Source organism: Cryptomeria japonica, chromosome 11 (assembly GCF_030272615.1).
Source record: "Cryptomeria japonica chromosome 11, Sugi_1.0, whole genome shotgun sequence".
NCBI classification, from domain to species: domain Eukaryota; kingdom Viridiplantae; phylum Streptophyta; class Pinopsida; order Cupressales; family Cupressaceae; genus Cryptomeria; species Cryptomeria japonica.
In genome coordinates this window covers 224,116,871-224,134,721 of record NC_081415.1, presented here as the reverse complement: position 1 = coordinate 224,134,721, position 17,851 = coordinate 224,116,871, and the positions used below count along the sequence as shown (strand labels likewise).

At 37.1% G+C, this 17,851-nt stretch overlaps 1 protein-coding gene across 9 annotated transcripts in view; it reads right to left on the bottom strand.

The window, feature by feature from the left end:
* Positions 1-17,851, bottom strand: part of LOC131063944 (probable LRR receptor-like serine/threonine-protein kinase At1g56130) — a 247,430-nt gene that overhangs the window by 152,748 nt on the left and 76,831 nt on the right. For 5 of the 9 annotated variants that reach the window (XM_057997924.2, XM_057997928.2, XM_057997931.2 and 2 more), the window contains 3 exons: positions 12,967-13,038; positions 12,747-12,821; positions 12,595-12,666 (listed from right to left, as the gene is read on the bottom strand). In XM_057997924.2, the coding sequence (XP_057853907.2) occupies positions 12,595-12,666; positions 12,747-12,821; positions 12,967-13,038 (219 nt within the window). The remainder of the gene's footprint in view (positions 1-12,594; positions 12,667-12,746; positions 12,822-12,966; positions 13,039-17,851) is intronic. The other 4 variants (XM_057997925.2, XM_057997935.2, XM_057997929.2 and 1 more) reach the window with 3 other exon arrangements.

The window sequence follows — 17,851 nt, the reverse complement described above, 5'->3', positions numbered from 1 at the left end:
GTAGGAGAACCTTGGGAACTGGATGAAACAGGCCCCATACCTCTGTACTAGAATAGTAGCTTGCTCTAAGAGCCTTATGTGTAATCCTCCCTGCATCAGCCTGACCAGGCACATTGTGAAGGCATCATTGACGCGCTCATACTGACCAACTGTATAGGCAGGGCTCTTCTTTTCCCTTTGAGCTATGTCCTGATAGTGTAGCTGTGGATAACAATCGTATACCTTCACCTGATCAGGCCCATTCCCAATCTCACCTTTCATGATTAAACCCGGCAGTGGCTGGTTTCTGGCGAACATGTAGACTAAATAGGATGTCATAGTGAAGTACTTCTTTTCCTCAAGTTCGATCAATTGGGTGTGGATGTTGTCGCTTATGATTTGGGCCCAGTCAAACTTGGATTTCCCAACGAAGACCTGTTCTGTGAAGTAGAACATCCATTCCTCAAACTAATTGGATTGGGGAAGTCCCATAATCCTACTGAGCAATGTGACCATGTCCCCATGATCGTTGTGAAAGTCGCTTCTAGGGGTCTTTTTCCCAATCCTGACACTTGGAGGTCTTCTCTCTTTGTACCACTCTTCATTTATCAGTGTTCTTCATTTGGCAGGGTTTACATCATACGCCTCTTGCGCTTCATCTATAGTTGTTGCTATGGGGTTGTTCGGAAAGGGAATGTCAAATGCGTTGCCAATGGCTTCAGGAGTGAAGTTAGCGAGGACCATGTTCCCGAGGAGCGCCAATCTAGAGTTTGGTTGGTAATGTCCGGCAGCCTCTACTATTAGCTCATAGTTTTGCACTACTGGGGGAAATCCTACTGCCTGGGCAATGCCACTTTCCATCATCCACCTAGGCCTGCCATAGGCATTAGGGGAGAAAACTCGGTTTCTGAAATCTTGAATATCAATATGGCCCAGGTCAGTATCACCGACATTTTCCCGGACACTCTTAACTTTTGATTCCCTCAGTCCTCCTCTCTGATACCGATACTTCATCTTTTCGACTCTACGAGGGATATCTAATTTGGACGCTCGTGATGTCTCGGTTGCAGCAAGTGTCTTTGATGATTCTACTGCCGATTTAGGCATTTATCCTGCACAACCGGATGCGGATTACGAGGCGATATAAAGGAAGTAAACCAGGTTAGATAAAGGGATATGCTAGCATACAAGGATCAATTTGAAAACCGAATTTAAAGGACAGCATGACACTTTTAGCTAAAAAGCTTAATTGATTTGAACATGAATATTTATGAAGCTTTTCGACTACGAATTCATACTTAGGCACTTTAGGATCAATTTTCAAAATGGACGATGCTTTAAAATTTTCCTAAGTCTGAAAATGTGTTTTCTAGCTGATTCCTAGGAACAGACTCTGATTCCAATTGCTCCTGACGTCTTATAAACGAAAAAAAGATGCGGTTTTAAGATTTAATCAATTTAATTCATTTTGCACATACATCTATTTGATTTTGCATATATTTCGAATGATTTCAAGAGAGGTGAAGCACACTTACCTGGCGAAAATGAATGGCAATTGAATCCGCACAACCTGCCCTCTAGAATGAATTCCTTTGGATTCGAAAAATGATACTTCTTATGCCTTACATTCTGAAAAGATAAGTTCACAACTTGCAAATTTGAATGGGAGGGTTCTGCAATTTGAATTTTAACGGTTAACTCCCTATTCTAGATTTTCGCACCTAAAATTTGGAGAGAGAAGTGCAGATTTAAACACTTTAGACATAGCGATTCTTACCTTGGGCAAAATGGCGATTGAACTTGGATGTTTTGAACGGGTTTTTCTCTTCAACCAAACACCAAACCTTCGTGTGAATGCTGTGGCATTTTCCGGAATTCAAATTTCGCGGTTTTAACCCCACGCGAAGTTCGACATATGCATGGGAGGGAATATTAAACTTCAAACTCTGCGGCTTTCTCTTCCAGTTGCCAAACTTGGGCGTTTTTTTATTGCTTCTTACAAACCATGAAAATCTTATACCCTCACCTTGGCTCACGATTTCGGGGTTTAGGAGGGGTTGGAAAGCTTTTAAATTGCGATTTTTCCCTTGAACTGCAAATTTCGGAGATTTTAGAGCCTTTGCCAACTTGTGAACTCTTTTACATTTGCCTTCCAAATCGCGATTTTTCCCTAGATGGCGAATTTCGGCCTTTTGAGGGAGTTTGCAAGCTTTAAACTTTTCTCTTATGATGCCATTTTCAGGACTTTAGGGCATTTTACCAACTTCGGCATTTTAGTGCACTTTGAAAACTTCACACTTTACACTTGCCCTCCAAAGTGCGATTTTCGGTGGATTGGTGAGTTTTGCAAGTTTTAACTTTCACGCACTTTTCCTTTCTAAATCGCGAACTTCGGCATTTTAGTGGGTTTTGCAAGTTTGAACCTTAATACCTTTCTATCATTTCTCCTCCAAATAGCGCTTTTAGGCATTTTGAAGGCTTTTGCAAGGTTCGGCACTTTGAATGCGTTTTGTAAACTTCGGCAATTTGGGCCATTTGCCAACTTTCTAACTTTAACGTTTTTACCTAAAAGTGCAAATTTCAGGGTATTGGACATGTTTGCAAACTATTAAAAAAATTTCACTCACCCCTTTATGCGATTTTCGGGCTTTATGCGCCCTTTGCAAACTTCGGCATTTGGAGCCATTTTGCCGATTTCAGCACTTTTGGGTGTTTTGCCAATTTCGCACTTTGAAGGCCTTTTGCGAATTTTCACTTCTTTAATATTGTCCAATGCTAGCGAATTTCGGGATTTAGGCCCAAACTTAAAAGAAAAACTTGTGCAGTTTCTCCCCTTTAGTACGAATTTCAAGATCTTGGGAGGTTTTGAAACTTCGACATTCTGCCAGTTTCTATCATCCTACACCTATCTCAGGCGGTTTTCAGGTCTAAATTGTCCCTTGGAATCTTCATGCTTGAAGGCTCAACTGATCATACGGATTCACAGGCTCCTCCTTTCATAACATCATCTCATGGACTGATTACGAGCTCGCTCAAAAGGACGCGAGGAACTCAACAGGGCGAAGGCGAAAAGGCAAAAAAGAAAAAAAAAGGAAAGGGGACCCTGTCGGCGACAGGGAGCGTGTGCAACGCACAACAGGTGTCTTACAACTGTTCCCCCTCACTCAAACCACCTTCTCCCACTCATATGACTCCTTCCATCACCATGGTAGAAAGGATAAGGATTTACCCCAATAGGGTGCCCTAAGTCTAACCCTCCTAAGCCCAAAGGCAGAGCACCTTCGCCCCCCTTTGGCCTCATGTGGACACTGCCATACATATGAGGTGGCGTGCTTAGAGGTGAGCCCAACACTGTTCTCCCTACTGATAACCTCCTCGCGTTCCATCATGACTGATAAGCATTCAGATTATTACAGAATACCCATAATCAGAGCTATGTTCAAAACATGTATAAACAATATTATCAGCAGCATATAACTTGTCATAAATATGCAGAAGTATCTCCAGAACATGTATAAATAATATTAACAGCAGCATAGCTTGTCATAATTATGCAGAAGTATGTCTAGAACATGAATCAATAATATTAACAGCAACATAACTTGTCATAAATATGCAGAAGTATATGTATAGTGACATTATGCTATATTGAATAATTGTAAGCAGCAGTATATTAATCTGGAGAATGCAGATATAAACATATTACTATGTATGTAGATCATACCAGCAAACAGAATATATAATTGCACAGCTAGGTGTCAATATTGCTGTAGTTATGCCATCTATCCTCTAATGGTTGAATGATTGAATGAATTCCTTTGATTGTATGATTTGAGGTATTGGTGACTGACAATGTAATGAAGGCTGGTTTGGTATATTGATGAATGATGATTGAATGTATGCTGATTTGATAGGATGATTTGCTGCTTGATTGTTGCTTGATTTGAATGATTGGGATGATGATTGATAAGTGATCATTAAATAATTGGAATGATCTCTTTTATACTTCATTGGTAAAGGGTCACCACCTTTCATAAGACTTGGGTCACCACCCTTCATTAGAATTGGGTCGCCACCCTTCATTGCTACCTTTTAAAATTATACATTCTTTCCCAATTGTTCTCTCCTCCTCCATTCAAATGAGACCTCCTTCCCTTTATATCTTCCATTGTAAAGGAGAAGTCACGCCCCTTCATAATCACCACCCTTCATAATAGTCACAACCTTTTTCAATCACCACCCTTCATAATAGTCACAACCTTTCACAATCACCACCCTTCAAAATAGTCACAACCTTTCACAATCACCACCCTTCGAAAGAGTCACAACCTTTCGCAATTACCACCCTTCAAAAGAGTCACAACCTTTCACAATAACCACCCTTTGAAAGGGTCACAGCCTTTCGCAATCACCACCCTTCAAAAGAGTCACAACCTTTCACAATCACCACCCTCTAAAAGGGTCACAACCTTTCGCAATCCCCACCCTTCGGAAAAGACACAACCTTTCATAATTTCTTCCCTCCTTTGGAAGAGTCACCTCCTTATTTACTTCCCATTCCTTCCTTCTTCCGTTGACTCTTCCTTGATTTACATTCTCCTTTGTTTCTTTTCTCCTCCCTCTCCCCTCTCAAATGATGTTCTCTTCTCCCTTTTATATCTCATGTTCGAGGCAACTGCAACTTTTCATTTTATGCCTTTTGATCATAAGTTAACTTAGTTAAATTTTAATTATATTTAATTTTATATTTTAATTTAAACATTGCTTTTTTCTTTTGTATTTTAATTTTATTATTATTATATATTATTAAATCCTATTTCAAAGTGGGGACATTACAATGCTACCTATCTCCACGTTGGTGCCCAATGTAAAGGTAGAGCCAAGATTTTGATGCTCTATGAGCCACTTCCATAGCCACAAATGTGTATGTGTCCATTTAGCTAGTACAACAATTGTTAGGTCCACCATTATGGCCTAATTTAAATTGTGTCATTTCAAATCTATGCTTCTCAACTAAACGGTGGGTGAATGTTACAATAGTTATTGCAAAATGCATTTTTTATGGTTTTGTTGAACTATAGTGCAAGCTGCTATCAATGCAGTTGATTGATTTGAATTATAGGAACTATTGTAGATTTCCAAAAAACATTTGAGTGGTGATGCAGAGAAAGGGTAGACATCAATGATTTGACATCATGTTTTAAAATTAAGGGTTCTTATTCCTTCAAACCTCAAATTTGCTTCAATGCCCTTAAGCCTACACAAGGCTAACAACTTCAATTTTGGTAACCAACACTCAAGATTCTTACCAAACCTTTGAGACACCCTTAGATATGTCCCCATAATCTGTACAAACCCTCCTTGGCTTCCAAGAGCAGAGATCTAACCAACTTCAATGGTTTCTTTACTAAGATCACCCAATCCTAGTAGGTTTCAAAAACTGATAAAATGGTGATAACTTGCAAACCAGACCTCATATCCAAAATATAAAACTTGTTTCGAATACCCTTCTTGGCCTTATTTAACATATCCCAAAATTAGGGTAGGTTGTTCTGTACGTACAAGCCCTAATTTTAACTGTCCTATTTCTTGACCCTAAGGCATGGTAGCAGCAAATTGGGTTTTTCAACCATAAAATTCAAACCAGACTTGATACCAGAATTATAAATACAGTTCTAGATACCCATTTGGTCTTTATACCAAATACTAAGAATTGGGGTAGGCTTGTTTTGGAACACAAGACTCAAATTTGGACCGTTCTCCCTCAAATTAGGCCTGCTAGGGGTTCAGACCTGTTTGTAGTAAAATGAGCATATCTTTCTTGAAACACAATGAAATTGGATGCAATAAAAAGCAATAGAAAGTAGACTCAAATATCTTTCCAACCATACCACATTCAGGTCGTGAGAAGTCTGTACATATCCATACCATGCAATGGAATCAGCAATTTAACGTTCAGAAATGCAAAAACAAGGATATGTCTTTTATTAATTTCGCTTCAAAAATGTAACACCCACCTTTGGGTTCAACCTCCCCAAAGCTATTTAAACATGTACCAACCATTTACAACTGATTTTCTAACTTTGGTGACCATTCACATTCCCTATTTTTGCACCTTTACAACATTTACAACATTGTACAAACTTGACAACTTTATACAACTTGACTCTCCAATCCACCTAATGACCTAATATTGACTCAAACACACAAACACACATGATATGGTCTTAAATGACCTTATTACACCAAAGACACAAAACTAAAACCAAAAAGACGAAATTGCCTCATGGAGGCATGAAATCAACTAGGTGTTCCTACACCATACTCCCAAACAAAAATGAACTTCATTCCACTTGAGTGCAGGTCTTCTTTCTCTTCCTGGTCTTCCAATTCTTTTGTACCATTGTCTTGATGTCTTCTTGGATTTGCCTTTGTGTCTGCAACTTGTTGGCTCTAGGTTATCTTCTCAACTCCTCTTCTTTGATCCTTCTAAGGTAATCTTTCTTTGGCATCCTTCTTTGAACCCGTTCTCTTTGAAGATCCTTCTTCTCAATAATTTGAATCTCCTTGTCTAACAAACTTGCGCATGCATAGTCCAATGAAATATTAGAAATAAAATATTGAGACCTTGAGGTCTCCTCCTTGTCTCCTTGCCCCATACACTCCACTTCAACCTTGTCTTCTAAGGGTCTGCTTTGATGAACAACATCTTCCAATTCTTCCATCGTCAGCAAAGATTCTTCAATGTCTGGTGCATCCATCCTCTCTTGTCTTCTTCTCTTCTGAATGATTTGTTTGATAGGCCCCTTTACCTTCTTCCTTATTGGTAAATGCCAACCATTTGCTTTCTCATGCAATTGCTGCATCTCAAGATCCATTCTTTCTAGCATCTTTTCTATTTGTTCCAAGGCTTGCCTCAAATTTTCTATATCTTGCTCAATATCAATTTACTTTCCCTTCTCATCCTTCTTCTTTATCTCATTTTTCTCTTTTCTCATCACTTGTTTCTTCTTGCTTGGTACCTCATTACTCTGCAAGTCTCCACGAATGAATCTTCAACCTATTTCCATTATTCTTCTACAAACAAGTCTCTTTCACCTTGCTTCTTTTCAATGCTTCTTGTCATACCTCACCTAGGTTTCGTTTCCTTTTCCTCACTACCTAGTCTTTTGGAATCCAGGTTTTTCACGTCAACCCAACAAGAGCAACACACAAATTTCAAATATTCTCTTGCCCATATTTTCGGTCTCTAATATCAATTTGACGTAGAGTAGGGGTAGGCATCAATGATTTGACATCATGTTTTAAGATTATAGTTTCTTATTCCTTCAAACCTCAGATTTGTTTCAATGCCCTTAAGCCTACACAAAGCTAAAACCTTCAATTTTTGTAACCAACACTCAAGACTCTTACCAAACCTTTGAGACCCTTGAATATGTCCACATGACCTATACAAACCCTCCATGGCTTCCAAGAGCAGATATCTAGCCAGCTTCTACGGTTTATTTACTAAGATCACCCAATTCTAGTAGGTTTCCAAAACTGATAAAATGGCAATAACTTGCAAACCAGACCTCATATACAAAATATAAACCTATTTTGAATACCCTTTTTGGCCTTATTTAACATATCCCAAAATTAGGGTAGGTTGTTTTGTACAAACAGGCCCTAATTTTGGCTGTCCTATTTCTTGACCCTAAGGCATTGTAGCAGCAAATTGGGTTTTTCAACCATAAAATTCAAACCAGACTTGATACCAAAATTATAAACATAGTTCTAGATACCCATTTGGGCTTTATACCACATACTAAGAATTGGGGTAGGATTGTTTTGGAACATAGGACTCAAATTTGAACCGTTCTCCCTCAAATTAGGCCTACTAGGGGTTCAAACCTGTTTGTAGTAAAATGAGCATATCTTTCTTGAAACACAATGAAATTGGATGCAATAAAAAGCAGTAGAAAGTAGACTCAAATATATTTCCAACCATACCACATTCAGGTTGTGCAAAGGCTGTACATATCCGTACTATGCAATGGAATCAGCAATTTAACGTTTAGAAAGGCAAAAACAAGGATGTCTTTTATTAATTTTGCTTAAAAAATGTAGCACCCGCCTTTGGGTTCAACTTCCCCAAAGATATTTAAACATGTACCAACCATTTACAACTAATTTCCAACTACTACCATTCTAATTCCTTCAATACACTTGGTGACTCTTCACATTCCCTGTTCTTGCACTTTAAAAACATTTACAACATTTGTGCAAACTTGATAAATTTATGCAACTTGACTCTCTAATTCACCTAATGACCTAATATAGACTTAAACACACATGATATGGTCTTAAATGACTTTATTACACCAAAGACACAAAACTAAAACCAAAATGATGAAATTGCCTCGTGGAGATATGAAATCAGCTAGGTGCTCCTGCACCAAGTGGTCATTTTCCTCATTTATTATATGTAGAAGTTCCTATTTCATTCATAAGATTTGTCATTGTCATTCTAGTGGACATCTATGAATGTTAGGCATTTTAATTGTTTTAGGGTTCCAACTGTTGACTATCAGATTTTGAAAAGTACAATGAGTTGCCATTTGAAGGTCAACGATTGTTGTGGATGTCTAGGATAGAATGTCTCCAGGATTGTATGTATGTCTTCAAGGGAATCTGCAACAATTTGTACAGTTTCTCTCTTGTCACATTTGCTAACATGAATGTAAAGAATATTTAATAAATGTGACAGCATTTTTTAAACATTATAAACCTTGTAGTGATCATTTATTTTTTGCATCTAGACGCATATCATAACTTTGGATGATTAAGTATGTTTTACGTTTGATGTCTACTCTCTGAAGCATTTATGTTTAGATCATCCTTCTATGTTTCCATTCATTGTTTCTCCACTCTTGTAGACTATTACTCTATTACCTATTTCAATAGTTCCCAATCTTAGGAAACAAATAATTCAATTATGCTTCTAAACAAACAAATTTATTAACTAATAGTTTAAACTAAAATTTCATACGTCTCCAATTCATGATTGAAAATAGGGAAAATATTCAAAATACTATATGTGACCATTACCAATAGGAATACTTTGTGAATCATGTCCTTGTGTATCATGCGATGATGTTATTATCAGCTTTATCAAAAGTATATGTGCGATTGGCTAGTCATTAACCTAGTGACAGCTTTTGTGGTTGAATTTTCCCTAGATACAACTGCAAACCTATTTTATTATTTTATATTTTCACACCTTCAATCTCATTTAGGATCACCCCTAGGAATACCCTCCTCATTTTTAGCTAAACCCAAAGTGCAAGAGAGATTATGAACTCTCATTCATTATCTTTTAACCTTTCATAAACTATAGATGAACCTTGGTTTAACTTTCATGATGAAAATCCTTGGCCTTAAAAGTGAAATAGTGATCTACTATTTTGGAACAATGGTTTCAAGACCCAACAGTGTCATTTGAAGCATTAATTATTTAATTGATAAAAATTTGATGCCAAGTCAGCCCTGTTAGCACAAATAGTTACTAATATACAGAAAACTAGAAAAGAAAAAAGAAAAAAAAAGTCATTTGAGAAGATGAGTAAAAATACTTGTGTTGTATGTCAAAGATTTAGCATTTTACCTACTTAAAGATTTTCCTTTCACATTGATGTTTTTTGGTGATCATGTCAAAGCGATTTATGTTATCATATGAAAGTGTAGGCCTTACCAATGTTGTAATACTTTGATCATCATGCGTAAGGCATAACTTCATCTTGTCCTTACACAGCTGTTGGAACAAACACTTTTTGTCATGTTATCCTTTCTTCCTTTGCCTTAGTAATCTATTGCAAATTGGCCTGTCATGTCCCCACCATGTTGAAGAAGCAAACCAATATGACATACCCATATTATCTTTGTAAGCGATGCGATTGAGAGATAGTGGATAATCTAGGATATATGGTCGATAAGGCCAAATGTCATAAAGACTTGCAAGCGTCCAAGCTTATGTTATCATAATAATGTCCTTGCCAACTAACCATCATACGCATGACGTTATGCATCCAACAAAGGGGAGACATATGAATACAGAAGTTTAGTTATCAAAGGTGTGAGAACATCGATGTATTATCATTAACATCAGAACGACCTTAACCCAATCAATAATAGGAATCTATTGATCGAGATTATAAGTATCACGATCACCACTCCCAATCAATACTTAAGCCTACTCTAGACAATATTGAGAAGGCTACCTTGGCAAAAGATATTCCAAATAGTGGCTACGTATTCCCAAATATGATGGGGCATCTTTATCATGAAAGGCAATACATAACCAAACTCAGTTAGCAAATCATTGGGAAAGTACAGAACAAGTGATAAGCAAGGAGGAACGATTCGATAATAGTTGTCAAATAGGTTGTATTAATCCAGGAAGAATCAACAATTGACTCAAAGAAGTCGAGATTTGTATAGACAAAAGAAATGCAACTCCATTAGGCAAGGGGAGGGTTTATTAAAAAACCCGATGAATGAAATGGTGTGAAACTATTTAATGACGATTTAAGTATTATCGACTTAGCAATAGGCTAGATAGAAGAAGCCTAAACGGAGATAAGAATAGTCGCCAAACATCAAGGCTCAATGGCACATCAAGACTGAATATTGGCTAAGGCATGGTATTGACAAATGCATTGATAAATGTCTGAACTAATACAATCCATCTAGCAAACGAACGACAACTAATATCTATAATTGAGAAGCAAGCTATTGTTAATAATGAATGGACGCATGTACAAGCCCAATTGGGATTAAGGCGGCAATTAAGAGAATTAGGGAATGATACAAGGATGAAGAGAATAGACACAACAAAATGTTGTGAACAATAATCACATAGATTAAAATAGGATTAATTTGAGACATACACAAATAGCAAACAAACACGACTTGTTTAAAGGTTAAGTTTGATTAGTTGCAAAGGAAATATTTGTCAAGAAGTTGTGATTGATAGTGGAAGAGATGTGATCCCTCTCAAGCAACCATTCCATCAAGGGGCAGAGATATCTTAAGGACCAGCTCTCATTTAGAAAGGGGGTAGCAAGGAGGAGATACAAAAAAGGGAAGAGAAAACAACAGTAGTGGGAATCGCTGAAGCTAAAAAGAAGGAAACCATGGAAAATAGAAGAGACACGAGCACTCAGACTTATCAGAACATAACCATCCAAAGAGGGAAAGATTATTACTCCAGAAAGGACCCAATTGGAGGGTGATATTCAGCAAACAGTATAACCTCTACCAACTCTGCCATTATTGCATAAAAGTTAAGGTATGTTCAGATGTTAGAAATAGATATTTACTGAGCAATGTGCTGTTACTTTACTGTGCATATCTGAATGTAGACATAATGATTTTAATGTAAATTTTATTGAATGGTATCTCTGTTAATCCACTAGAATGTAAATTAGATGTAAGGGAACAAGTCTATAATATGAATCATATCAGACTGTAACTGTGGAGGATATAGTGACTAATTTATTAATGCACCTTCATTTCATATGTAATGTATAAGTTTTGTTTGTGCATCTTGTGAGGGATGGATAGAGATGGAATCCAGTGGCAACGAGGGGCTCACAAGTGGTCATAAAGAGCCTTGGAGTCAAGGAGCCAGATTGCACCCTCTATGCCAAATCCACAAGGTAAGACTTGTATGGGTAATGGACTTGAAGTGCAAACCACATGGGCCACCAAGTCTAGCAAGGAGGTTAAAAGCAACCATTCCTTGGGATTGGTAGACAACAGACCTGCACAATCCCTCTCATGTTTCAACTCTATCTGCTTGAATAGGTTAGATCTAATTTTAATAATAGAATATGCATGTAGGTGTTTGGTTTCTTGGGTGCAGGTAGTTCTTCCAAGGCCACATTCTTCCAATACAAGGTAAATCATAATCTTTACTTTTAATTTACACACTGTTGTTAGTATTCAGAAATAACAGTGTAACTCGTATGATAGAGTTAAGGTCATAAGTTGTTTCATGTATTCATTAAAAAGAGCTGTTATTAAGGATATTAGATAGTATTTGTCTCCTCATTAAACATTTTGATACAAGTATAAATGTATTAAAATAGAAAAATCATTGCTAACAGGCCTATAACAAGTAGGGGACATTACATGGCCTTAGTATACTTTCAAAAAATGCCTTGTTTTCTCATTGTTTGGAATCCAATGTGGACCTGCACTCAAACATAAATGTATTTGCATTGCTGCAATATTAATTTTTATATAACTACTATAAATGAAAGATTTTTTTGTAAACCATGGGAATGTACTTCAAGTCAATCTCATAGGTAGAAGCATTGAAAGATTTTGGTTCTTATGGCATAAGACAGTCTCTCAGTGATTTACTTATGTAGGTAGCTGAGTATGTCTAATAATTTTTTCCCTACATCAGGTATACTGCAAGAAATCAATCTAATTGTTCTTCTGAATGTAATGAATCTAAATTACTGTCTGCACTTTCTGATTTATCAATGAGCAAAGATGGCCATTCTAAATAAAGGATAAAAAGAAAGAACAAACAAAATAATATGGCATAATGCAACATTAGCTTACAAGTATGTTAATGCACTCAATTCTGCAACATATGAAGGGATTTCGCCAGAAATCTTGTTGTTTCTCAGGACACTGCACAACACATAATATGTTAGAAAATGCTATGTAATAAACAAATAACTCTCCATTTAGATGCACATTATTTTACTTACAATTGAGTTAATTTCTTCAAGCCTTTTAAGAATGTCAATGATGTGACACCTGAAGTTAAGTCACTTATTCTCCTGCTAGAATAATAATACAGAAAATTGCTCAAAAAATGGTGGTATTGGATCCAATTAATGATTTTCTTTACTTCCTTGCATTTGAATATCAAGTAAACAAAGACAGAATGAGCACAAACACCAAAAATTACAATGAACCAACACATACAGAGTTGTTAAAGAGGTTAAGTTGGAGAAGCTTGAAGGAATCGGACCCTTGAAAGCAGTTCCCCGAACCTTCCTGCAAAACTAATTGGTCAACATATATACCTAAATCTATAGAACAGATAAAGATGGGACTTTAAAATAGTAGGCAAGAACAAAGAAAATTTGAACATTGATGATATACCCTGATCAAATATTTACAAATGGAGGTGAAAACAGATTTTTGTATGTCCTCTTGGACGAAGCCTTCATTTCAGAATGCAGTCCTCAGTATAATGTAAGAATTACAATTTTCTCATTGAGTTATATTGGTATCTCAGTGACAGGATATCAATCTACAGTCAGGTTCTTCCACAAACTAAATTTTCTAAATTATAAGCACTAAACATTTAAGTTAGGTTGTCACAAGATGCAGACAAAATGTTAGGTGTACCAACAAATCACTATTTTGAATTGTTATGTAGCAATATTTTTCTAATCAATGTCAGAAGTACATAAAGTCCCTTTAGCTAGATTCAAGAACCACCACCAAGAAAACTTGACTTCAAAGTTCAAACTCCAAACAATCACAGTGTATGCTTGTGCAAGGTATGTTTGTACTATATGTTGTCCTCATTTTTGTTTACAAAAATGAAGGACCATTACATGAAATTTTTTCGAAAAAATGAAAATTTTACTCTATGGCACGCTTCTCGAGGCAGAATTTCGACTAATCTTTGGACTGGCTTAATCCTTAGTCCATCCTCGAACTATGTTTCAAATTTCGTCGCATTTTGGATTCGTTTGCTATGTCTTTCCTTCAATTTCGGGTTTTTTCTCCCTGACTGCAGGTGGGAAATTTCTCTTGAATTGCAAGTTTTCATGATTTCCATTGTTTTGGCCTTTCGAGGGGAATTTTTGACTAATTACAAGTGCACTTTATTGAAAAATAAAAACTTGTAATTTGTTTTTTTAATTTCCCCCTTGATGCTTTTTGGCTTTTTCAATTAAAATAGGGATTTTTTGGTTAAGTTACAAGTAAACTTGTAGTTCTTTTCTAAAACCCCTCCTTTAATGGCTTTTGCTTGTAATAGGGATTTTAAACCCCCATTACATATGTGCAAGTTATTAAAACTTGTTGTAGTGATTTTATTTTCCCTTTACAAGTAATTTTAAACTTGCACATCTCTCTCCAAAACCCGATTTTGCCTAGAAAAAATAAAGTGACATTTAAAACTTGCTATTTTGCCCAAAAAACCCGATTTTCTCTATAAAGTGCATTATGGAAGATTTTAAACTTGTAATTGCATTTTTAAAACCCGATTTTGCCGATTTTGCCTTCTTGATGAAAAAGTGCAATTTTTAACTTGTTATGTTGTCCAAAAAACCCGATTTTCTCCAATACATGCAAAATCGAACTTGTTCATCTTTTTCAAAAACCCGACCAGCAAGAAAAACGGATTTGTTGAAGATTTCAAAGCAATTTTTGTGGAGATTTGTTGGAGATGCAAGGCATTTAGGATTCTTCCCCTATTCTCATGCATTTACCCACACATATCACGTCATTCTAAGGTTTTGGATTGCTGGTTTCTTGGTGTCCAAAATGCAAACACGTTTTTACCAAAAACCACGTTTTTCTCTCCTAAGTCGCCACGAATCTCCAACCTCCTAAGTCTTTTTTACTTGCTGAGGTAAGGCATTGAAGTTTAAAGTGGATTTGACCCCCCTTCTTGGGCCTTTTTAGTTGCATTCGGTGCCACGACTTGTTGCAAATAACATTTTTTCTAAACGTGGCTAGGGTTTGGGATTGTGGTTTGTCTCTATTTAAGAGATATTCTTCTTTCTTCCAAAGATTGATCATCTTTTGGAGAGGCATTTTCAGTTTGAAACAAGGTATGTTTTCTTTTCTTTTTTTGTTTCATTTTCTTGTTTTCTTATTTTCCTTTCTAGTTGTAAATTTGTAAATATGTTGTTTTTGCCCCAAAAATCGGTTTTGTGAGAGAGATTTTCCCCCTTCATAAGCAATTTTTGAATTGCAGTGATCTTCCCCATTTTCCCTCTTTACTTGTATTCGGGATTTTAAATCCTAATTACAACTTGGTTGAAAATCATTGTTCTTCCCTTACGGTTAAAGAATTTAACCATTTTTGGTTAAAATTCCAAGTTGCAAAAATGAGAAATACCCATCCTTTCAAAGTCGGGTTTTAAGAACCGGATTTCATGTTGAAGTTCTTCCCATTTTCATGAAAATGACATTCTCGGATCTTCCCATTTTTATCCATTCATGTCACCCATATCCATACTTTCCATTTTCGTCATTTTCCACAAGTCTAATTCTCATTTTCCACCCATTTCTTCATTTGCAAATTTACAATTGTACCTGCATTTAGGTTTTAAAAATCCGATTGCATGTATGCTCTTTCCAACTTGTATACTTGCAAAAATTTCCCCAAGATCCGAAATTGGTCAAAGTCAAGATTCCCCCATTCCCATTTATTTCCCCTCTTTCTCTCACAAAGTCGTGAAATGCAAGAGTCGAAGTTCTTCCCATTTGAAGAAGGAAAAATGTTAGTTGCAGCTGAACATGATGTTGCCTTAACACTTTTAAGTCTTCATCACGGTATTCCAGGTTGTCCATCAATGTCAGATTTGTTGTCATCACCAATTCCAAAGAAGGTGAAGTATAAATATGACAAGTACCAAAACGAAGTTGCACCTTCCCAAGTTTCCTCTCCTTTGGATCATATATGAGATACAGAGATAGGGCATGTCGACATGTCAGAATTTGTCAAGAGGGTAGAGGATCCGCAAGATAGCAATATGCAGCGACTGTTGGACAGCCATATCCATCACACATCTTCTTTTCCAATGGCTGCCCTAGAACCTAAATCTGTTCTCGCTTGCGCCTATCACTTTGACAAGGAGACAAGAACCATTAAAAATGATGATGGTGAAGCAATAATCTGCCTTGATGCAGACACAATTGAGAAAGTTTTCAGAATACAACCTACACCTATTTACATGGAAATCTCCAAAGATAGTGCAGTTGAATACTATGTGAAAAGGGAGAAAGACTGCAAACGTCATATCAACAGGTGGATCCATGAGCCACGAGCCGCCTTCTCAAGGTGGGCTAAGTTGTAGCGTTGTGACTTCAAATGGGAAATTGGAGACATCGAGATAATGGGTCTTCAACATTCTAATGTTTTTGAGCCTTGGATGTACCAGTTCATCATGTTCATAAGGCAGTCCCATCATATATCATGGGGAGAAGTCATCAGCAATGCCTTGTGTGAACAACTTTCAGCAATCTCTTCCACCATTACTTTCTACATGAAATCATATTTGGTGTACTTGGCAGCATCACTTAGACATTTTCCAGGTCTTTCTACCAGGGGTGACTGGTGCAGGAGCACCTAGGACTTAGGCTTATAGTCTTTTCACAATTTTGGCTTGTACTGACCTTAGCCAAATCAAATTCCTAATAAGGACTCTAGGAGGGTCCAGAGAGTGAGTGTGATGTTTGTTTTGAGTCAAGTGTAGGCCTAGTTGAGTTAGTTTTCTTCCTAGGTTTGCATTTTGTGCATAGGTAGTAGTTTGAGTAGGAAATTGACCTTCTTGATGGTCAAAAGTGGAATAACTTGCTATAAGAATTCGAGAGGTCTAGAATGGTCTTAGGAATGCTTAAAAAGTCATGAGAAATGACTTTAAATAGGTTTCATGGGTTGACAAAGCAAAAAGTGAAAAGTTGTAAAAGTTGTCATGACAACTTTTGTCTTAAAAGTGATTAGCGATGGAGTTAGGGATAGCACAACGCCCTAGAATGCCTCCACAACGTAGGTAAGACTATAAGAACCTCCTCTTGCACGGTTACCAAGGTTGGAAGTTTGTTTTTGCATGATCAACAATCTGAAACTACTCATTTTCGGACTGTTATCACTATTTTTGGCTTATTTTGCTTACAATGTGAATACAAATGGATTCAATCCATTGATCCAGTTATGGATTGATTTTCTTTGGTGTGTTTCAGAGTCATTTGTTTCATTTCAAGCTTTGTAGTTAGTGTGTGTTGGTGTTTTCATAGTTTTGTTTTCAATCAGCCAGTTTTGGCTTGTATATAGCAATTTCTTGTAAAATGGTTGCCCCATAAAATCCCTCTGTGCTACCATCACAGCCTGTTGGGACATGGAAGGCAACCACTTGTAAAGTGTACACATGCAGGGAGAAGTTTTGGAAGTGGTGTTTGATATGGCTACCACCTTGTTCTAGGCGAGTCCAGGAGCAACCCGACTAGACAAGACAGGGTGAAATTTGAGTGCTTAGTGCAGAGGTGAACACAAAACCACAACCAAATCATTTGGAGAGGTCCATGAAGTCCATACAGAGTTTCCATTGCAAGGAGAAGCCTTGAAAAGACTTTTCGATGCCCATTTCACTAATTTCATCAGTCACTGTCGGTTAGGAGGCCTAGAAACCCTTCAAAACCCTCATTTTTGGGTTAGGGCATTGTACGGCAAGTTGGGAAACCAAAACCACCAAAATCACTTGAGGATAGGTGAATGAATGAAGAAAATCAAACCTTGTTGCAAGGTCTTTTGGACTGTTTTCTTCTAAACCCTTGAAAACCGGATTTTGGAGACCTAATAGGGGCTCATTCCTTGTAGCCCTTTTCTAGGCAAAATGGTGAAATCAGTAGGAAGAATAATGGATGCAAACCACAAATGGACCCAAATGGAATTCATTTCAAGTTAAAAGCCACCTCCACACCTCTGCAACAACTCACAACAACAGGAGGTGAAATTGACAAGTTGAAGACAAGACAGCAAGAATGAGCATATCGGAAACACTTTGAATTGGTAGGGTTCCTAGTGAAACACGTGTTGTAAACACCTATAGATTGGCAGAGAGAA